General features: G+C 40.5%; 1 protein-coding gene across 3 annotated transcripts in view; it reads right to left on the reverse strand.

The window, feature by feature from the left end:
• Positions 1 to 877: 877 nt before the first annotated feature.
• LOC126379195 (scavenger receptor class B member 1) overlaps positions 878 to 23,451 on the reverse strand; it is a 155,821-nt gene continuing 133,247 nt past the window's right edge. For all 3 annotated transcript variants that reach the window (XM_050027878.1, XM_050027877.1, XM_050027876.1), the window contains 8 exons: positions 22,322 to 22,463; positions 12,321 to 12,527; positions 8,321 to 8,547; positions 3,726 to 3,883; positions 2,987 to 3,108; positions 2,632 to 2,757; positions 1,681 to 1,823; positions 878 to 1,160 (listed from right to left, as the gene is read on the reverse strand). In XM_050027878.1, the coding sequence (XP_049883835.1) occupies positions 1,049 to 1,160; positions 1,681 to 1,823; positions 2,632 to 2,757; positions 2,987 to 3,108; positions 3,726 to 3,883; positions 8,321 to 8,547; positions 12,321 to 12,527; positions 22,322 to 22,463 (1,237 nt within the window). In that variant the 3' untranslated portion in view covers positions 878 to 1,048. The remainder of the gene's footprint in view (positions 1,161 to 1,680; positions 1,824 to 2,631; positions 2,758 to 2,986; positions 3,109 to 3,725; positions 3,884 to 8,320; positions 8,548 to 12,320; positions 12,528 to 22,321; positions 22,464 to 23,451) is intronic.

Here is a 23,451-nt window from a genome sequence, read left to right on the forward strand (position 1 = left end):
ATACATAGTTTCTTAACGTATCTGATATTTTACTGCAATATATTCCTTTGCAAAATAATTTGTTACACATCAAAGAAAACCAAACTTCACCGACGTCTATACATATTAATTCGGTTGAAATCAGATTTCCTTTTAAAACTAGTCTTTTTGCAAGGAATGTGTTTATTTAAGTAAATGAGCAGTACTGTCTTAAGGCCTCTATGACCTCTTTTACGTCCACAAAATAAGCGTTCGTCAATATCAACTTACAAATACTAAACTGTTTTATTTCTTACTAAAACATAACGGCTAAAAATGTTTTTTCCGGAATGGCTATTATTTTATTGTGATTTAACTAGCCATTACCTTTTTCGTTTTCTTTATTAAGTACAATATGAACTATATTTTGTAAATGATCATAAAAACAAACCACCACATAAATTTCATAATTCTAAATAATTACACTTACCAGATGGTTTTAAAACAACAAAACGTGAAAATAACAGTTTAGTATTCAGAAGTAGTAATTCTGGAAGCCACGGGGCCAGTCAAGAAGCTAGCGAAACGACACAAAAGACATACAAGAGTACTTACAGGTATTGCATTATAAAGGAACTTGGGTGCAAAATTACAGTGCCCCCAAGTTGACATCACGTTTGTATCGTAAGTACATACAAGACTGAAATCAACAAATCCGCTTCTAAGCCCGTTCGCTCCCAGAAACGTTTTCATAAAGCTAAAAGTAATTCAGTTACAACTGGCAACACTGGCTGTAATTATAATTCATAACAACACAACGTTTAAATCTAAAAAAAAACAAAAAGTCAAGATGCTGTGATAGTTCCCAGCCAGTAATAGTGTTTATTCAAAAATATATATTTTTTAACGAATATGCAAACTGCAAACTACTCCTTTACAAAACGTTTTTTTGACGTTTGTCAGGTCAGTGTTGCCATAAGTCAGTCAGTGTTGCCAGTTCAAAACCCAATTCTCTAAGCTTTATGATTGTCAGACGTGCCTTAAGACGCAACAGCGTAATGTAACGATACAACTAGTTGGTAAGCTATAGTTATCTTCGGCTGTTCAGCTCGTAACCGTTCTCCTTGCTCGGTGTCTTCGGCGGCGGTGGTTTGGCCACCACGTGACCTTCCAACCTTAGCGTGCTTTGGCGGTGTGATGACCTGAAGACGAAGATTTTTAATTTTAGCAAAACTTAAACGCATTCGGCATCATTCTATTATTTTCTAGATTAGATAAATAAGCACATCAGATCCTGCAATTGTGCAAAAGAGGATTGGCTTCTAGTAAGGAGTGTTGAGATTGACGAATCCATATGCTCCTCACCCGACTGATGAAATGAAGGAACAGACCTGCTTATGGTCTTCGGACCGATTGCAAGTGGTGACAAAATAAGAAGAAAAAGATAAGTAAAAGTATTTTTTCATACATTTTGCCATTTCGTGTTAATCTGTCCTCCTGTTCTAAATCTTAGTATTGGTGTACTGATTGTGCTCAGTTTTACATGGGTCACTCTTGGCGTCGGCGTGTTAATAGTATTCCTCTAGGCATTGGCGTTTGGGTACACTTAGGACATCAATGATAACAATAATTTTATCATCGACGTCCTAAGTGTATAAACACCTAATCTTAGTATTGTCGTCCTAATTGTACCCAGTCCTAGTATGGGCGTCCTAAACGTACCTTATGAGACAAGTAACAGCCAACAGTATAAGCAGGATTCCGAGTGCGGACAGCCCCCAGCCAAGAGCCAGTCGCGCGATCGGAGGCACCTTGGTGGCCAGGCGCAGCAGGGAGGAGACTTCATCGGGGAGCTCGTCGATACCCTGCAAGTTGAAATATAAAGTGATATAAAGGCTTTGCAGTGTTTTACTAAGACATTTTTTTTGACGTGACTTATTGTAGGTTTGCCGCAAATGCTGAGAGCATAATTGGTACTGGTACAAAATTGAAGACAACAGGCCTGAGGGTGCCCATTTGGGCGCGACCCTCGGCTCAGGGCGTCGTCTGAGAGGAAAATATTTGAAAGAATTAATCGACCTTAGTGGGTCGAATTACCGGGTGAGAGCCTTCAGCGCTCCCCATTTGTCCGGCCAAGTAGTTAATGCCATCTGCGGCAAATATACAATAAGTAAAAAAAAAGTGGGTCGATAGCGATAAGCGCTGAATGAGGGAAATTGTTGACCACGCCGGCGGGTATCGGGATTGAACTGAGACGAAGACAACGATCGTGTTATAAATCTTTCTACATAATTCATTGCTTCATTAGTACCGCGCAACCACAACTAGCGCTTGTGTTACTACGCAAAGAACGGCTGGTAGATCGAAGTGGCGATTTAGCCGCGGCCGCTTCACACGCCGACGTGAGTCAACAGGCGACATGCGGACTCTTGTAATTCAGTGCTGAGGGCATATCGCCCTTTTCTCTAAGATCTGTGAGGTAGATGAAATAAAGATGGCGGATGCATTCGCTGATAAGTGGGACTCCCCATTGCTGCGCCAATGGTTGAAGCTCCACCTCTCTAAAGTTTTCATTCGCTCTGTTTTATACTAACCCTAGCTTTAAGCTTGCATTGTTACTAACATCTATGGGCCTGTGTCTGAAAATAAATAATTTGAATGAATTTGAATTACCTCCTCGAACCACAGGATAGGGAAGATGATGTCGGGGAAGTTGGCGACCTGCTTGATGTCCACCACTTGGGACACCGCCAGGTTGATCTGGATGCGGGCGCGCGCGCGCATCGCAATGCCCATCTCCTGGAATTAGTAAGAATGATGTAAGTAAGTAAGTAGTCGTTACATGAGCCATGCCAGGGGCCTTTGGCGTCTCAATACCTGACACCAGGGTTGATGAGGTTGGTAATCACCTCACAACCCATATGACAGAAGTAAGAATAATAATATTTTTTATTCAGAAAAAAATATTACAACTGTTTACAAATCATCATCAGACATAGTATTGGTAAAACCGTGCTATCTCACTCACCGGTTGCACGTCAATGAAGAGGCGATGGTCCTCCGGGTTGGGAGGCGAGATGCCCTCCACGGCCTCCCGGAGGCTGTCGTCGGCCAGGTAGAAGTGGGGGAACGACAGCATGATTGGCGAGTCTGTAACGCAGTGAATAAACAATGAGAAGGTGGTTTTTTTATACTCCTTTTAGGACGTAGGTGCTCTCTAGGACGGGATTTTGCGAAATACAACCCTAAGCGGTTAAAAGGGGTGGCAAAGTTTGTATGAATTACAAACTACTATATAGTATTATATAGTTTTACTATATAATAGTAGGGATCACGCGAACGAAGCAGCGGGTAACAGATAGTCGTCTCCTTAGCGTTATCCCGTTTTTCACAGGGTCCGCTTACCTAACTTGAAGATTTAAAAACGCATTTCTCGGGAATGTGGGTTTCGTCACGATGTTTTCCTTCACCGCTGAGCACGTGATAATAATGTATGATCACAGAATGAAAACAAAATTCGAAAATCATTGGTTTGGCTACCCACAGTTTATTGTCAAATAAATTCGGTTTGCCTCTACTGACGTTATAAAAGACGTTATTGCTGAACACTGCTTCCTGAGATACAGGTTTCCTAGTTCAGGTAGCAGGGTTATACTTCTGTAGCATTTGCAATAAACAATTTTTATTATTATTGGTGAGTCGAGTCAAGGGTTCCAACACACACAGGGTAAGAGCTAGAGAGAAATATGTTTTATAGTTCTATTTACCATATTGGCATAAAGACACGTTGAATAGTCCGTTGGGCGCGCACGGCGGACCCGCGGGGCAGAAACAGCGGTTGTGTTCGTCGTCGGCGAACACGTCTTCTGGCGGGGTGAAGCGGTATCCTTCGACTCCTGACGCCGACTCCACGTCGCGCAAGTACCTGTTGATGGATTATCACAATGGGAACATTTAAATCGATTTTTTGACTCGAACGTAGTGTGTAAAACCGCTCGAGTCAGCGCTTAAACGCTGAAGTCGACCCTCGAGCAGATTGCTAATGCTCAAGTCGGGACTCGACTGAGGCGCTTGACACTTGAGCAGTGGCTTGTGCGTTTAAGTGAAAAAGTCTATTCCGAGGGTCGGACTCAGCGCTCGGCTCAAGCTTGACTCGAGTCTTGATTGAATAGTAATTAGTAAGAGGAATTGTTAAAAAAGGTTTTATACATTATACGCGAAATATAATGGTTTTAGATATATTTTTTAATGATGAATGAATAAAATATACTTTATTGCCCACAAAACAAAAATAATTAAAAGAACAAACTAGACATAGAGTGACCATGTACAACAGGCGGCCTTATTGCTGATAATACAAGAACAATGACTGCCTAAACTAAATATCATAATACAAAAATACTTATTAATTGTGTTACATGTAAAATTACGACGCTCAGACGCTTGAGCGCGTGACTCGAGCGTAGAAGTCTGAGCCTTCAACGCTCGCAAGCCATAAACGCTCAAGCGCTTTACGCTTGAGTCTAAAACGCTCCAAAGCGTCGACTGAGCGCTAAACGTTCGACGCTCAGCGCTCATTTTTCGAACGGGACTTGAACCCGCAGCTCTTGTCAAGCCGGGACGAGTGACCATTACACTACCAGCGGGCCTAGCACCGTAAGCACGCGCCTCTTTCTCGCCGCGACAGAGATCGTCTGTCTCTTTCTGTGCAGTACTGTGAGAGAGTGACGGGTGACGTGTGTCGAGGCGAGAAAGAGTCGCGCGCTTACGGTGCTAAGCCTGCAGGGCGGTTAACAAGGCGACATCGAAGCATTTCACCTAAAAAGCAATATTGTAGTTTGACATTTAGACATATAAAAGTAAATGCGCGATGCAAACAAATGTCAACACGCATCTCCAAAACGCATTTCTCGGGATTGTGGGTTGTATGTACAGTAGAGAATAGATCAATGGTTTCAGCGGTATTATAATATCTTGAGCGTTGGGCTCTTGAGGGCCCAGGTTCGAATCTTGGTGGGGAAATATCACAACACTTTGTGGTCAAAAAAGCATCAATGCTATTGGACGTTTGTTTGCATTGCGCACTTACTTTTATATGTCTAAATGTCAAACTACAATATTGCTTTTTTAGGTGAATTGTTTCGATGTGGCCTTTTTAATCCCCCCTGGTCCTCCTGTTCATGCAAAATTCTTTTGATCTAGAAAGATGGCGCCGGCGTTGGCTTAATGATCATCATCAGCCCATTAACGTCCCCACTGCTGGGGCACGGGCCTCCCCTATGGATGGATAGGGAGATCGGGCCTTAAACCATCACGCGGGCCCAGTGCGGATTGATGGTTATTAACGACTGCTAATGCAGCCGGGACCAACGGCTTAACGTGCCTCCCGAAGCACGGAGGAGCTCGAGATGAAAAATTTTTTTTTGTGGTCACCCACCCTATGACCGGCCTTTGCAAAAGTTGCTTTACTTCAACAATCGCAGACCGAGCGCATTAACCGCTGCGCCACCGAGCTCCTCAATGACGATACATAGACCGAAAGAATTTCGCACGGACAATTCAAACATGAATTCAAAAACAATTTCAAAAATCATTGGCTTAGACCCGAGCTGGACTGCAACCTGCGACCTAACAGTGAAAGTCAAGCGTTCTTTCAACTGAGCTACCACAAACCCGCAGTGGAGTAGCGTGGCCGTATATAATCTCCATTACCCTTCCATTTGATAGAGGGGAGGCCTGTGCCCAGCAGTGCGCTGTATACAGGATATTTATATTTATGTTTATCGAGATCAACCGGGGGAGTATGGAGTATACTCCACCACGCTGCTCCAGTGCGGTTTGGTGGAGGCATTTGAGCTAGTAGCCCGGGACCGAGACTTTCACGTGCCCTCCGAAGCACGGAATCATCCTACTTTTCCGGACAATCAAGTGATTCAAGCCTGCAATATCTTTGCCAAACAAAGGACAGTCTCACAAAATGATTTCGACAATGTCAACATCGGGAATCGAACCCGGACCTCTAGATCGTGAGCTCAACGCTCTTACCAATAGACCACGAAATCTGTTCAATTTCTTTGCATAATATTATCATTGAAGAATGCTAATTACTTATGACACTGCGCCATAATTATCCGCAAAATTCATCTACTGTTCGTATCATAACAGACACGAATGTTTTTGAGTACCCACATTCACCAAACAATAGCACCGTGTGACCATTTGCGCTTGCGCAGAAACCATTAGACGGCCGACTGTTACACCATCGCGTAGTATATTAAGTACATAACGAATTGCCTTGTTCTAAGTTAGTTTAAACGGTATGAGACGTTTTTCACAGGGTCCGCTTACTTAACCTGAAGATTTTGACAGGCCCAGTTTTTTACAGAAGCCACCTTTGACACAGAAGGGACCTTTGGCGGTTGAATAATAACCATGACACTAGGGTTGATGAGGTTGGCAATCTACCTCACAACCCACACGATAGAGGAAGTAAGGACGTACCCACTACGGTTCGCAGTCATGAGGCATGTCAGGGGCTTTAGCGGCTCTGTGGCGGCGTTCAGTTTATGAACGCACCCCTTAACTGACAGATAGCTGTCACTGCTGTCAGTGAGCTGTCAAGAGACTACTCTCGCTAGACTTGTAACGCACACGCACGCTGTTATTTTGTACCGACTAATTTGATAAGGATAAAGTATTGTGATCAGTGATATTGTGAGAGCAATAATAAACTATTCGTCCAAGTGGAGTTGTTCTATTATTGAGAAGGGGATCTACGTGTATCCTGCACCCGTCCCCTCAGCTCTAAGTAACCCTGACACGAGGGATGATGAGGTTGGTAATCCACTTCACAACCCACACGATAGGCAAGCCGACGTGACGGTGTAAAGTCAATCAGCGTCTCCAGTTTACATTAGCAGCTTTGTGTTGCATAACATCAACATAACCATTGTCTTTCTTCCGCAACGTATTAGTAAACACACATCACCAGCCCATTAACGTCCCCACTGCTGGGGCACGGGCCTTCCCTATGGATGGATAGGGAGATCGGGCCTTAAACCACCACGCGGGCCCAGTGCGGATTGGTAGTTATTAACGACTGCTAATGCAGCCGGGACCAACGGCTTAACGTGCCTTCCGAAACACGGAGGAGCTCGAGATGAAAACTTTTTTTTTTGTGGTCACCCATCCTATGACCGGCCTTTGCGAAAGTTGCTTAACTTCAACAATCGCAGACCGAGCGCGTTAACCGCTGCGCCACCGAGCTCCTCAATTAGTAAACATACGTAGTATAAAACAAAGTCGCTTTATCTGTCCCCATATCCCTATGTACGCTTAAATCTTTAAAACTGCGCAATGGATTTTGATGCGGTTTTTTTTAATAGATAGAGTGATTCACGGGGAAGGTTTATATGTATAATAACATTCATTAAATAGTGGAGAAATACTGTTATTTTTGAGGTTTTTAATGTGATGTCGTAAATCATTTCATTTTTTCCTCAGCATTGCACCCGAGCGAAGCCGGGGCAGGTCGCAAGTTAGTAAATAGTTGGGGCACTTTGTTGGTATTTGCGAGTTGACACCTCGTGCATATGCATCACTGGATTCCAAGCCAGCTTGCGACTATATCCCAATTGGTGTAACCAGAGGTACATCCATCGCAAGAACTAAGTACCAACGGCCTACGTGGTCCAGTGGTTTAGCGTTGGGAGGTCCCGGGTTCAAATCCCGGTTCTTCTATCATGTGGGTTGTACCTCCCTCCCTACCTCATCAACCCTGGTGTCAGGATTGCTATTGAGCCACCAAAGGCACCTGACATGACTCATGTAACGACTACGTACTTACATCAGTTATTAGTGTAGATACGTATAATTATTATAATGTATTTAATATATTGCACCTCTTTTTATTCTTCCGCAGTTACTCTAATACTACCTCTGGGTTGGCTGGAAGAGATCTCTCTTAGAGATAAGTCCACCCTTGTAAACGTCCATTTCTTGTTTGTGATGTAACTAGTTGTTAAGTGCAATAAAGTATATTATACAAAGCTATAACTTGTCTTTCAATAAGCTTTGGTTTGCCGAAAGACCTCGACATTTGTACCCATATTCATCACACTTTATACTTATGACAAAGAGCATTGACTCATCGATCTTTATCGAATAATTAGTACTTATTACCAACCCGCAGTGGAGCAGCGTGGTGGAGTATGCTCCATACCCCCTCCGGTTGATTGAGGGGAGGCCTGTGCCCAGCAGTGGGACGTATATAGGCTGTTTATGTATTATGTATGTATGTTATGTAGTACTTATTATTCCTTATTATATGCCTATGGTTAGTTTGGACCCGTGTGGAACTCACTTGAGTGGCAGCAGGCGGCACAGGTCCTTGTCGTAGACAGCCAGCGTGTCGTTCCTGGTGATGTGCGGCGGGAAGATGGAGCCGTCAGACCCGGCGATGCTGTTGCACTGCTCCGTGCTCCAGTGAGGTAGCTTGTCTTTCATGTTGTACCGCTCGAAGATGCCATACTTCATCATATCTTGGGCGCCAGTGAACATAGTCACTACGTCGGGGGAGGTCGCGTTTTTCTGGAAGAGATGGTTTTGGGTTAAAATTTAGTTGGAGAAAATGGAAGAGCAAGTAGTTATACTTTACAAGTTAACCTTTATTTATTTATTTATCATGGTGCATCAACAGCAGTACATAAACAAACACACAAAATAAAATACACATAGGAAAAGTTCCGGTATGCCTGCCAAGTATAGACGCACACAACACTGACTAAAATAATAATAAAAAGTAAAAAGCTAAAGTTAACAAATTAAAAAGAACAATACTTAAAAGATTTAGTGATCTTATATAATCGACTAACTTGTAAAACATGATGACGAAACCCGCATTCCCGAGAAATGAGTTTCAATGGTATGGGACCTAACCTCACACATAACATCTATCAAGATGGACTAATGTTATGGGCGATAGGCTGATCCCTTATCACAACAACATAACAAATACTTTATTGCACAAACAGGAAAAAACAAAATACAAAACAAAAGAGAAATAGAATTAGTACAATAGGCGGCCTTATTGCTAAGTAGCAATCTCTTCCAGGCAATCTAAGGAACCTGACCTTTTGATGAACCTTATCACCATAAGGTTCATCATAATATATTATCCAGCTTATGACATCGTATCAATAGTGGCTGCAAGTCGTCTTTGATTACTTGTGGCTTTACCCACCCCATTAGGGATTACGGGCGTGAGATTATGTATGTATTTTTGAGTAGTCCGGTTTTAGTATTTAAACTTACTTTTTATTTCCTGTTTAAGTGGTCGTTACCTGCATGAAATAAATTGCTCTAGCGCAATAAGGACGCCTAACTGCACTGTATCTATGTTTTATGTCTGCTTGTTAAAATTGTGTTTCGTGCCATGAAGTGTATTTGATTCCATTTTATTTTTTATTTTATTTTTCTATTTTTGATACTGGCCTTTCCTTCTTACGTCAATCATTTTAAATTTTGAAATTCTCATTCCATTCCGCATTTCCTTTCATTTTACGCTGACTCATTGCATCCCCGACCTTCATAAGAGCAACATAAATATATTATACTGTTTAGCTCTGGCCGTGCCCTCTAATATTGGATTTGGATCTTATATCTAAGCATCGTTATAATTTGTTTGTGAAGTGTTGTTAATAAACAAGAATTTTGAAAGTGATTGAAATTTAGGTTGGCTGATCGCTACGCTGGTCGTCCGCGAATCAGTTTATTCGGTCTTTCTTTTACGAGTTGTGGCTCGTATGTTCTTTTTAATGTACTTATTAGCTGTTCTTCTTTTTTTTTAATGTTTGAGGAGTGACAAACATCGTTTGTTTTTGTTATATTCTTTTCTATTGCATGCGGTGCTCACCTGTAATTAGTTACGCAATTAGTTTTAAGTCCTTTGAAATGTAATTTATACATGAATTATTGTAATATCTGTTGGTGTGCCTAATAAAATAAAATAAAATAAACTGGATGTTCCTGTTGAATTTAAAACGTTATTTTGTCGTCGTTATTACCAATCATCCTACTATTCTGCCAGCACGTCGGGATTCCATCACCACCCATCATGCCGCACATTTATCGTAGTTTAGGGCTTTTTAGATTACTTAGGCGTTAAGTACCATGTCGTGATTATCACTTTTGTATTGGTAAACTGTTAACCCAAGGAAAACTTATCACCGCATCCATCATTCACGATAAATTCTCTAGAGAATTTTCCATTCCTATGCCATTAGCCTGAATGATTTATAAGTTTCATGATTAATAATTCTGTTGTCACATTACTCGAAGAATACTTATTTACGGAAATCAAACGACGGAATGTAGAATAACAGAACCATTATTTATCTTGATTTGCTTATAAGTCCCACTGCACACCCCACTGCCGTACTGGGCCCGCGTGGTGGTTTAAGGCCCGATCTCCCTATCCATCCATAGGGAAGGCCCGTGCCCCAGCAGTGGGGTCGTTAATGGGCTGGTGATGATGATGATGACTTATAAGTCTGTCATCGATTTGATAGAAAAAGAGATTTATTTATATTTGTTACATGAAAAACCAACAGCTTACAAAAAAAATAATAGAGTACACCAGACAGCCAATTGTATCGTGTACTAGGTTTAAGATAAATTATGAAATTCTGATTACTAAATAAAGACAGATCGAAAACTATCGAAAAACGTTTTCTTTTTTCTGTTGGGGATCGGACGCCCTTAACTTTGTCAAGGAGATTGGGCGTCGGTTACGAGAGAGGGGATGTGATGCTCGCTCCGGGTCCTACCTGATGCAAAGGCTGTCCATCGCCATTCAGCGTGGCAACGCGGTGAGTGTTATGGGGACCTTTGCGCCGGGTGAGGCGAGGGGGGGCCTATTTGACTAAGCAGGGATCTCTGCTACAATGTTTAGTTAAGGTATTTTCTGTTTTTTTTTTAATATTATTATTTTGAATAAATGTTGCAGATTTTTAAGAAGTTTAAGTATCTTATTTATGATTGTTATTCAAGAATAAAACGTAATAATAAGTCCCACATTTTATCACATTTCAAATTTTTCCCACGTGGGCGTAAAATTCTACTTGAGCTCGGAGTAAAATTCAATTAAAAAATATGTACCTAAATGGGGTGTTAGTGACATCGCGACGAAAACTTTAGAGGGTTGATTGAGACCATGATTCTAAGTTGATATTAAGTGGAATTTTCCGTTGAAAAGTATGGAACTGAAAATAATTTAAAAAAAGCACTAAATCCACACCACAAGCACTAAATTCACCCTAAGGTTACCTGGCAGAAATTGCTGTTTAGCAATAAGGCCGCCTATTGTGCTTATGTTTTATTCGTATGTTTATGTCCTTTGTATATGTTGTTGTGCAATAAAGTATTATTGATTGATTGATTGATTGATTGATTAAATCCTTCAGGACTTTTTCGACAGGAATTTCCACTTGGTTTCAACTCAGAATAATGAACTGAATCACACCCCTCAGTTTTCGTACGATATCACTAACATGCTGTATATATATTAACAAAAAATATAAAGTGTATCGTCGGTAGACTGACGAAATAAAATATATTTAGGTAAAAATGATAATTATTCAACAAAGACACGTGTATTCGAGAATCGATCATCAACTAATTAATCGCTTATACGATTTCAAAACGATTACTCCGCATACGCAATAGGAAATCGATTAATCAATCACGATTTACATCCAATTAAAAAAATAACTGATTACCAGGTAGTAGCTTAGTACATAGATAAACTCACGCCCACAAGGGGTTAAGCAGAGCCAAAAGTCATGAATAAATAACTTTATCATCATAAAAATATTTGCCTGCGTAAATCCCTCAAAATCTAGAAAAGGGCTAGTTACCAACTGGTCAAATCGGTTACTTTTTACTAAACGTCAAAACACGAAATTGCTATGGAATTTGTATGAAATATCAACCTGAGACGTCATAGAAAAACGTGACAAAACGTCGCACCTTTATTACATTTTTCTTCATTCAAATTCATATAAGTTAAAAAAAAAACAGAAAAAAGAAAACGCCTTTTGTCAGCTTTAGATAGATCTGTTTTTAATTAGTAATCAAAATTTCATAATTTATCTTTGAGTCGTGTAAGTGTGCTATGACCTTCCACCGGGTGAGAGCCTTCAGCGCTCCCCATTTGTCCGGCCAAGTATTTAATGCCATCTGCGGCAAATCTACAATAAGTCACGTCAAAAAAAAAAGTTATGACCTTTAGTTTCCTTGTTGTCTTCCCGTCTTTCCTAGTGTCCTGACCATCTCCACTTAAGCCCAGCGATTCGTCTACTTACCCCATAGAAGAGTCCAAACTCCTCATATGGCAGCTTCTGTTCCTTAGGCACGACATCCTTGGCGAGTTTGAGCAGAGGATCTTCGTATCCCCACAGGAGCTGCCCCACAGACACTTCTACAAACGGCTTGATCTTCAGGATGTCCATAATAGAAGCCATGGCCAATCTGAGGAACCGGGCTGCGTGCTTCGATTGGGAGGTCGCGCTCTGGAACAAGGAATTTGAAGGTCAGTAACATAACATAAACAGCCTATATACGTCCTGCTGGTCACAGGCCTCCCCTCAATCAACCGGAGGGGTATGGAGCATACTCCACCACGCTGCTCCAATGCGGGTTGGTGATTTTAGGTGATTTTATACGGCTAATACCCGGGACCAACGGCTTAACGTGCCCTCCGAAGCACGGAATTATCTTACTTTTTCAGACAATCAGGTCAAGCCTGAAAAGTCATTACCAAACAAAGGACAGTCTCACAAAGTGATTTCGGCAATGTCCCATCGGGAATTGAACCCGGACCTCCAGATCGTGAGCCTAACGCTCTAACCACTAGACCACGGAGGCTGTTCAGTCAGGTGAAGGTCAGTTATCAGTCATAAATACTAAACGTAACCACCTCCAGGACACTTCATACAAAAAAACCTCGTTTTACACAGACACTACACATTGACGTCATCGTACACGCGCATCTGTGTGTGACGTCTGACGCCCATACGATTGTAGACTAAAGTAAGACCGAGGGGGGTGAGGTAACCCTAGCTCAGCCGCTGGTGGGGAGCGGAGAGTTGCCGTTCTATAAGGCTCTATAAGTACCTACGTAGTAATATTGCTTATTCTATGACGTAAGTGTGAAGGCGTAGTAACCCTGACACCAGGGTTCTTTTACTATCGTGTGGGTTGTCACAACCTCATCAACCCAGGGGCCTGTTTTATAAAACTTACAATTATAAATTACAACGACAATTTGGTGTTTATTACGTAGCTAATATGACACTGCAAAATATTTATGATCACTAACTCCGCAATGTACATCAAATTGTCATTGTAATTTACAATTGTAAGTTTTATTAAACAGACCCCTGGTGTCAGGGTTATTATTGAGCCACGAAATATTAGTAGGTAACCGGGACCAACGGCTTGAAGTGCCTTCCGCACGGATCATTTTACTTTCGGACAATGAGACAACATAGACTATATTATTTAAAATAAATAAATAAGCCTTTCGAACCCACTTCCTTGCCACAGCACTACATACAACGTGACCTATTCTTTACGACCTCAATAATAACATTTAAAAACAAGAATTACGCTTTAAAAAATTAACAGATCATAAAAAAAAAACTGGTTAATGATCGAAGAAGGAAAACGTTTAAAAAAATATTTTATGCGGATGTGCCGGGTTTGCATGATAACCGCGCGCGACGCGTATTATATCGAGAGCTTGGACCAATAAACGAGACGAATGCTATCTACGTAGATGGACGTCAAACGGCTATTGGTCGAATCGCTTAATTTAATTCACGCGTGCGGCACGGTTGTCATGAAGACCCGGCTGGTTTGAACTTTGGAAGGACGGTCGAGTTTGTCGCGGTCGGATTGTATAATTTGCATTTACATTCTGGCTAGCCGTTTTCAAAAACAGGGTCGTTTTGTTATGCGACGGATTACAACATAACATAAACAACCTATATAAGCTATATATATTGGTCGGTGTACTGCGGAACGGAAGGCGATTGGGGCAACCACCGTTCTACACGCCCTATCTATGGAGTAATGAAAATGGAGGCGATTACTCCACCGACAAGAGCGCAGCTCTTAAATAAAGAGAGAGATAAGCTATAAAGCCCTGCTGGGTAGGTTCAAACTGTGACAAAACATGGAAAAGGGTCATACGAACTTCACCGGGTATCAAGTTATAAGTGATATTATATTGGTCATACCTACCTATATACATAAAGGTATGTAGTAATAACCTTAGCGTGTTAAAGGTCGTCTTACAATAATTATGGTCAATGTTAAAGGGATATCACTTATAATGATCATACCTACTTGTTGATCGCCTACCTCCAATGTCATATTAAAGCAAGGTATATACTTATACTATACAGTGTGTTAGTGACATCGTAAGGAATACTGAGGGGGACGATTCAGACCATGACTCTGAGTTGATATCAAGTGGATTTTTCCGTTGCAAAATTCACGTTCCTTTAGTTACTCGTTCCTCGAGTAGCTCAGTATTCAGTGGAATTTCCTTTCGGAAAATTCATGAAAGGTTATGTTTTTTTTTCCGTTTCATACTTTTCCGAAGGGAAATTCCACTTGATATTAACTCAGAATCATAGCCTGAATCATCCCTGAAAGTTTTCGTTACGATGTCGCAGTCACGTCTCGACTTGACAAGAGTTCGAAGTTTTCAAATTCAAACATACACTTTGAATCGTCAATTTTTACACAACGAACGTCTCATTCGCCTAAAACGAATGCAGCTTCTCAATAAACTTTTTTGCAAAGTTTCTGTTAATCATTATTTTCGTACCTACTGTAGATACTTTTTGTGAATTTTCTCTAAGCCAGTCTTCGCGCTCTCCCTTACTCTTTATTAGAGGATTACGGTAATTTGTTGTGAAATTTGTCTAAAAATAAAAACCTATGTAGCGTTATCAAGACGTCAGCATTTATACATATGGATATGCCTGCCCACGCCCGTAATAACGGTAGGCGTCATCATCGTGGGATACCGTTACAGTGGTAAAATAAAAATAGATTTGTTTCGTTTCGCTATTTTTTTTTACACAAATGTTGTTTATGTAAGTATATTGACGGATTTTTCGGCGGGTTTTTTTGGACTTCCATATTTAGAGTTCCGAACCTTAAAATGAAAAGTAGAACCCTTATAGGGTTTGGGTCGGGTGTAACCTGACAGAGGGCAGCAGTAACTGTCAGTACTATTCAGAGGCGGAGGACAGGAGTCCTAGTACGGCTTTGAAATAGACTACTCTGGGCGCCATCCCACTCGCGTCAGACAGAGTACTGCTGGGCGGAAGGCAAGACGAAAACCACTGCTCTATTTTCCCTAAAAAGTAGCATGGAGGATGCTACACCAACAAGATCGTGGCTCTTAAATTAGTAATGTTGATGATGTAAATCGGCGTTTGAATTTATGTTTACATCATCATCATCATACGTCTGTTTCAGACGATTCATGACTATCATTGTCGCAGGGTCATGCACTTTTTCATGGCTGTGCAAGCCAATTCTGAAACGGCAAATTATTTTTTTCGTATTTCTTTAATGGCAATAGGCTCGCCCCGAAACTACTTACATTCTGATGGTAATTTTCTTAACAAAACCTCGGTTTTTATCAATTAATTTCAATTCAGGTAAAAATTGAGACCAGAGGGCGATTGAGAGGACGATGAGCGCCTATTTTGAAAAATCCTTTTCGGATGTGTTTTTCGTTAACAAAACCTCACAATAGACAAGCAAGTTCAAATTCAATTAAAATATTCTGGGGGGTTAAAAAGTCTAAATAAGCAATATCTAAAAAAGCAATATTGCAATTTGACATTTGCAAATGTAAAAAAGTAAGTGCGCAATGCAAACAAATGTCAAAAAGCAATACTTATTGCTTTCTTAGATGAATTGCTTCGATGTGGATTTTTCAACCCCCCAGAATATTTTAATTGAATTTAAATTTGCTTGTTTATTGTGAGGTTTTGTTAACGAAAAACACATCCGAAAAGGATTTTTCAAAATAGGCGATCACGCGGTTTCAACTATAACGCGACGATATTCGCCATACATAATGACCGGTCAACGACCCCTGTTAGGCTACTAGCGCGCATAAATGATTATTACTATAGCAGACAGAAGGAATAACGGCATAAAATACACACGATAAGCCACGTTTTAAGAGGTCTGTTTGAGAATGGGTGAGGACATTTTTTTTTTGACGTGAAATATCGGGAGTCTCATATCCCTGTTTTAAACGCGGTAAGAACCCGCTATTAGGTATGTGTTTTAATTATGTGTTTTAATTGTGACTTATTTTAGTAGATTTGCCGCAGATGGCATTAACTACTTGACCGGCCAAATGTGGAGCGCTGAAGGCTCTCACCCGGTACAACGTTTAAGACTTTAAGACAACAGGCCTGAGGGTGCCCAGTTGGGCGCGAACCTCGGTTCAGGGCGTCGTCTGAGAGGAAACATATTTGAAAGAATTAATCGACCCTAGTGGGTGGATAGTGATTTCATTTATGATCCAAACATGAATTTGAAAACAAATTCGAAAATCATTAGTTTAGGCCTATGATGTGTGATGTGTTTTTTAGTTCACTCTCATGCTTGATGAATGAGTGCAAGAGAACGATTGAAGGTATGATGCCTGCAAGTACGATACAATAGTTCGGAATTATGTATTGAATTGAATATTGTTTAACTTTTTTAATGTTAAGTATATTTCTTTGTGTGTAAACTTGTAACGATTTGGTCGTGTACTGTTATGTTGCAATGTATAATAATGTATAAATAATAAATAATGATGGGATTCGTACCTGCGTCCTCAAATTGAGAGTCAAACGTTTGTCTTTGTAGCCTATTAATTATTTAAATAACGATCTTCACTTTGGCCTAACAGAGAGCTCGGTGAAGTATGAGTACTTAGTTCAAACGATGGATGTGCCTTTAACTACCCCACTGAGATATCGTCGTAAACATAATGTTATGTTATTGTGATCTTCATCTCGGGCTCCTCCGTGCTTCGTAAGGCACGTTAAGCCGTTGGTCCCGGCTGCATTAGCAGTCGTTAATAACCATCAATCCGCACTGGGCCCGCGTGATGGTTTAAGGCCCGATCTCCCTATCCATCCATGCCCCAGCAGTGGGGACGTTAATGGGCTGATGATGATGATTGTGATCTTCTACTCGATAGGGTCGATAACCGGCATGGTATATTCTCTCTCTATCAAGTTTTCTTTCCATCCTAAATGCAAACTTTCACACGTCATTCATGATATATTATCCACGTTAGTAATAGTTTAATAACGGTGGATATGGTTGTGGTAAAATCATGACATAATATAGAATGACTCTAGTGGTTCGTAAACGTGTGAGTATAAAAAGACCGGCCAAGGGCCAGTCGGACTCGCGCATGAAAGGTTCCGTCTGATTTACTAGGTAAACAAGAGTATATTATACCTACACAAATTTCATAGGCAAAAAATGGCGTTATCTGTGTGGGAGCCCCCCTCAAATATTCATTATTTTAATTTTCTTATTAAAGAAAAAATACAATTGAATATTTTGTGAATATTAAACAGAAAGACACTTTCTTTCGTTCCCATTATTAACAAAACACATGACACCGAGCAAAAAAGGTAAAAAAGTCGCGTTTGTCGTATGGGATTATCATAATCAAGTTACGAGCCACGCTCTTGTCGGTGTAGCATTTTCCATTCCAGTCTATCAATGGCCAATTCCTTGACTTCCCTATAAGACACGACGTTAACCTTTTCTTTAATCTGTTCCATGTAATCTCTTCTTGGTCTTCCCCTTCCTCTCTTTCCTTCTAGCTTTCCTTCTATGATGTTTTTAATAATGATTTTTTGTTGTATGGGAGCCCCCCCTCAAATACTTATTTTATTTTGTTTTTAGTAGTTGTTTTTAAAGCGACAAAAGAAATACATAATTTGTGAAAATTTCAACTGTCTAGCTGTCGCGGTTCTTGAGATACAGCCTGGTGAAAGACGGACGGACAGACAGACAGCGAAGTTTTAATAATAGGGTCCCGATTTTACCCGATTCCCGTTTCTTTTTTTTTGGTACAGAACCCTAAAAGTAACAGTGATTCGAAATATGGTGACAACTTTTTAAACTGTCACGGTCGTTCGCTTTCACTCACTCACACTATACCACAGACTAAATAATACTACCCACACACACTTATAATACGTTATAATACTTTACTTTTTTTTAAGAAGAGCTTTCATGGAACAGATTAAAGAAAAGGTTAACGTCGTGTCTTATAGGGAAGTCAAGGAATTGGCCATTGATAGACTGGAATGGACAATGCTACACCGACAAGAGCGTGGCTCTTAAGTTGATGATGATGATGAATACTTTACTACCTCTGTGGGGCCATGGTAGCCCAGTTGGTAGGACGCGTGCTTCTCACTTTGAGGTCGCTGGTTCAAATCCAGTACAGGCCTAAACCAATAATTGTCGAATTTGTTTTCGAATTCATGTTTCAAACCCACACTCCCGAGAAATGCATTTTCGGAGATATGTGACCTAACCTGTATTGGGCTGGTTTTCCCTTCGCGGGTTGAAGGGTCAGACAGGCAGTCGCTTCTGCGAAAAATCGGACCTGTCAATCTTCAGGTTAAGTAAGCGGACCATGTGACCAGATGATGATGATGATGACTTTACTACCTCTGTGGTGATGCTTCGATGCTTTAGATTATGGTGTATATTTTTCTTCCTTATCAACACTGGTGTCGGAGACACTATTGACTCTAAGCCCCTGACATGGCTCATAGTAATGTAGTAACCGGGATTAACGGCTTAACATGCGTTCCTAAGCGCATAAAACCCTAGACATAAGCAGCCGAACGGGTTTTCCCTTTACTCACAGTTCAACAGATAATTAATTTCGGATTTACATAAGGCAACAGACCAAGAAAACTTCGTCACCGCGTTTTAGGCTCTGCGCTGTGATTGGTCAATCGTGCTTGTGATGATAGTCACGTGCATTCGACTACTTATGTTTATATTTGCACATACATAACTACTTCGTTCACTCAGCATTCTTGTTCCGTGTTTATTTATGATTCATACTTAAATATCTTAGAATAAGTTGGACAGAAAGGGAAAGGAGACAATTATCGAGAGTTATTGAGGACAGAAGCGGCAAGACGATTGGACACTTAATAAGACATTTTATAAACGATCTCATTGTATAATTTATAAAAGCCTATTTTCTACATTTTATCCGCCGTCAAGTTGTCGCCTAACAATAAATTTAATTGCTACACAAAAAAATCGCTTCCAATTTAAATTTAAATAAAACTTATAACTTAATATAAAGCTGCCACTTTATGCTTAAAATGCTACTTCACTGTAGCTGCCAACCTATTATTTTTGCTACCCATTTTAATTACTTTTAAAACCCTAAATCACATTAATTTGTCGTCGCGTTAAATACATGCCAAAAAAATGACACTGAATAAGACACGACGAATTTATTAAAATCATCATAGAAGGGAAGATAGAATGAAAGAGAGGAAGGGGAAGACCAAGAAGAAAAAAAAATAATGTAATAAGTCGACGATATCGACAATGGTGTTTCGCCACATGAATAACGCGCGTATGGTGTGGTGGGTGTTATACCTGCCCGGCACGGTTGCACGCGGATGTGCGCCGGCGCAGCGAGTAGTGCACCGTGACCAGCTAACTGTGCTCTGTTCCGATCACTTGGTCGCTATCGCTATTTGTGCGATTTTCAATACTACTTGCTTACTACAAAATCGAACACAAAGTTTTATCAGTAAGCGATGGTGGTAAGCCGGGATTTGAACCTGTGACCCTGTGATGTAAGTCACGCGTCTTCCGAACAGAATGTTTCTTTTTGACGTTACTTATTGTAGATTTGCCGCAGATGGCATTAACTACTTGGCCGGACAAATGGGGAGCGCTGAAGCCTCTAACAGGCCTGAGGGTGCCCAGTTGGGCGCGAACCTCGGCTCAGGGCGTCGTCTGAGAGGAAAAATATATGAAAGAATTAATCGATCCTAGTGGGTCGATAGCGATAAGCGCTGATTGAGGGAAATCGTCGACCACGCCGGCGGGGTTGGTATCGGCGTCCGAACAGAATATAACACGTACAATCAAAGAGCAAAAGTGCAGTCACTGAGCCCAGCGAATTATTTGTAAACAGTGGTGGGATTATGAACCATTAGTTGTCATAATTATAAAATTTATCTTTTTGTAGGTGTTTTTGGTATTACAGAAACGACATGAAACCAGGAGGTCTTAAGTGCAACCAGTTAATTTATTACTTTGCAAGAAACTGATTGGACTTTTGCAGCTTATCGGGTATTTAGGTTGAAAGGACCGCGGTCCGTTCAGCCGTAACCGAAAACTGACTATCTTCGAAAGGACCAGTGAATTTTTGTACACAAATTAAAAGACATAAAGTTAAATGACATAAGATTTAAGTTATAATATTTTTATACTGTTTTATATAGGTGGAAAACCGACAGAGGGATTGTGTCCTCTAACATGATGGACTAATGTTATGGGCGATAGGCTGATCCCTTATCACCATAAGGTTCATCATATCCATCTTTGGACTTCGTATCAACAGTGGCTGCAAGTTGTCTTTGATTACTTGTGGCTCTGCCCACCCCATTAGGGATTACGGGCGTGAGTTTATGTATGTATGTATGTATATAGGTGGAAACCTGTTATTGGCTTAGTTTTTAAGTATGATATTTTTGCTATAATATAGTTGTTAAGAGCTGTTGGTCTCCCAAATATTAAATAAATAAATAAATAAAGTAAGTACATTTCTGTTTTCCAACTAAATATTAATGTTAATGTGTGTATATTTTAATGTTGTAAATGTATATGTGTGTCGTAGATTTTACCTAAATATTTTTTTTATTATTTTTTTTTATATTTTTTTTACAGTCAAGTGCAAAAGTGCTGATTGCCATATGTCTTTAGTGGTTTTATAAGCAGCAAAGATGCATGAGTAAAGAAACAGAACAGAGCCAAATACCTACAAGGAATGAAGGAATTGTTATCGAAACTCTGTACCTACCCCACAAGGACATTGTGGCAATTTGTACAATTTTTATAATTAACCCACGCCTATTTTCCAGCAATGATGAAAGGGTTTCCTCCACGCCTGAACTGTCAACCAAATGGTCTATTTTCTAACCGAACGCGGTCACTGGTTGCTTTAATCGTCAACCTTCGGTTTCTAATGTCTAGGCAATTATTAAGTAGATGTTACGGGCATGGTACAGTTCGCAAATCAAATGTAAAGGGGTGTACTGGGGGTTCTTTTTAAATCTTTTTATTATTACAGAGGGTTTTATCAGGGACTGATAATGCCACCCCCGATGAAAGACCCAGTACAAATGAGTGTGTGTACATAAACAAATCCTGAACTTAGCTATCTTCTTTTCAAAGCACAGTTAACTATTTTATACAAAGCTTTTGTTTTTTGTTTTTTCAAGCAGTCGTTAATAACCATCAATCCGCACTGGGCCCGCGTGATGGTTTAAGGCCCGTTCTCCCTATCCATCCATAGGGAAGGCCCGTGCCCCAGCAGTGGGGACATTAATGGGCTGGTGATGACTATCCTGACACACCATCATCATCATCATCATTGGCCTTATACGTCTGTTTCAGACGATTTATGACGTCATTGCCTCGAAGAAATGCACTTTCTTTCATGGCTGTGCAAGCCAATCCTAGAGCGACAAACTCTACCGCACACTCTGCAGGAGAAGTCTCCGACTGGTGGATTGTTGTCGGTTTGATGGCGTTTCATTCTCCTGCTCGCCAGTGTGTCAAACCAGGTGTGGTCATGAGTATTGCGTCCATCGAGCACACGCTTCTTCTACAGGTCTCGATCATCGGTGAGATCCTCCCATGCCTCGTGGTAAATTCCAAATGAGCTCATGTTTCTTTTATTTCGGACTCCATCGCAGATGATCGGGCCGTCAATGCGTTACATTTAGAATACTTAGTTTTATTATTATTGTTTTTATGATTTTGGTTTGTTTTTCTTTTTGTTTTGGATATTTTTTTTTGTCTGTGTACTTCTTGATTTCCGTGTGGTTTCTGTCCTGTGTTAAATGTCTGTGGTGTCCGGAAGTAAGTTCTTTCTTTTGACGCAATCTTTGAATCGAATTACCGTGATGCAATCAATGCAGTTGCTTAAATCAATGCAGATAACCCATATAAAGATCAACCACATAAACTATCGACTCACCAACATAGGTATGTTAGGTACGACCACTGCATCATCGTCGGGCCCCTTGCTCAGCTCCGGGATGAAGGTGTACGTCCTCTTGTAGTGGAACGACAGGGTGCCGTTCTCATTGTCAGTTATGTTCACCTTCTCCCACTCCTCACTGGAACAAAGAGTTTAGAGTTAGAAAGAGAATGAGTTAGAAAGAGATTGAGTCAGAAAGAGATTGTGTTACAAATTCATAAATATCTTGATTCAGTAGGTGACATAGTCGAATCGTCAATTTGTACACAACGAACGTCTCATCTGCCTGAAACAAAATAAACGAAACAAAAAAAGAAAACTAACGCAGCATCTCACAACTTGTATAGACGGGGAAAATATGCCGTAAACGTTGTTTAATAAAAGATATTGAGTTAGAAAAAGATTGAACTACAAGGAGGAGATTGAGTTACAAAGATATGGAGTTTGAAAGAGGTGGAGTTAGTACATACACATACATACATAAACTCACGCCCGTAATCCCCAATGGGGTGGGCAGAGCCACAAGTAATCAAAGACAACTTGCAGCCACTGTTGATACGAAGCCCAAAGATGGATATGATGAACCTTATGGTGATAAGGGATCAGCCTATCGCCCATAACATTAGTCCATCATGTTAGAGGACACAATCCCTCTGTCGGTTTTTACGACATGCCCGGGAAGAGAAGCAGCTGAACGTGTTCTATGTTTATGTGTGTGGAGTTAGTAAGCAATTAGAAAGAAGATTGGGTTACAAAGAACTATAAGAAGAAGAAGTGTTACTTGGTGGGATGTAGTTTATTTACCATGTATAAAGTGCGCGAATCTTTGAAAGTGAAAGTAAGAATATAATACTAATAATATAAACGATTCTTCGTCTCTTCTCTACTCTGCATGATCTCTGAGCAAGCTCTCCGAGAAACGGAGTAATTCTGAACCTGTCTTGATGCGCCCCGCGAATAAACATAGCTAGCGAGAAGTGGGTTAGTATTTATTACCTACTATATTCAAATTCAAAAATATCTTTATTCAGTAGTTAACATAGTTACACTTTTAATCGTCAATTTTTACATAACGAACGTCTCATCCGCCTAAAACTACTGCAGCTTCTCACAACCTGTATAGCCGG

The sequence above is a fragment of the Pectinophora gossypiella genome, chromosome 28 (assembly GCF_024362695.1).
Source record: "Pectinophora gossypiella chromosome 28, ilPecGoss1.1, whole genome shotgun sequence".
NCBI lineage: Eukaryota > Metazoa > Arthropoda > Insecta > Lepidoptera > Gelechiidae > Pectinophora > Pectinophora gossypiella.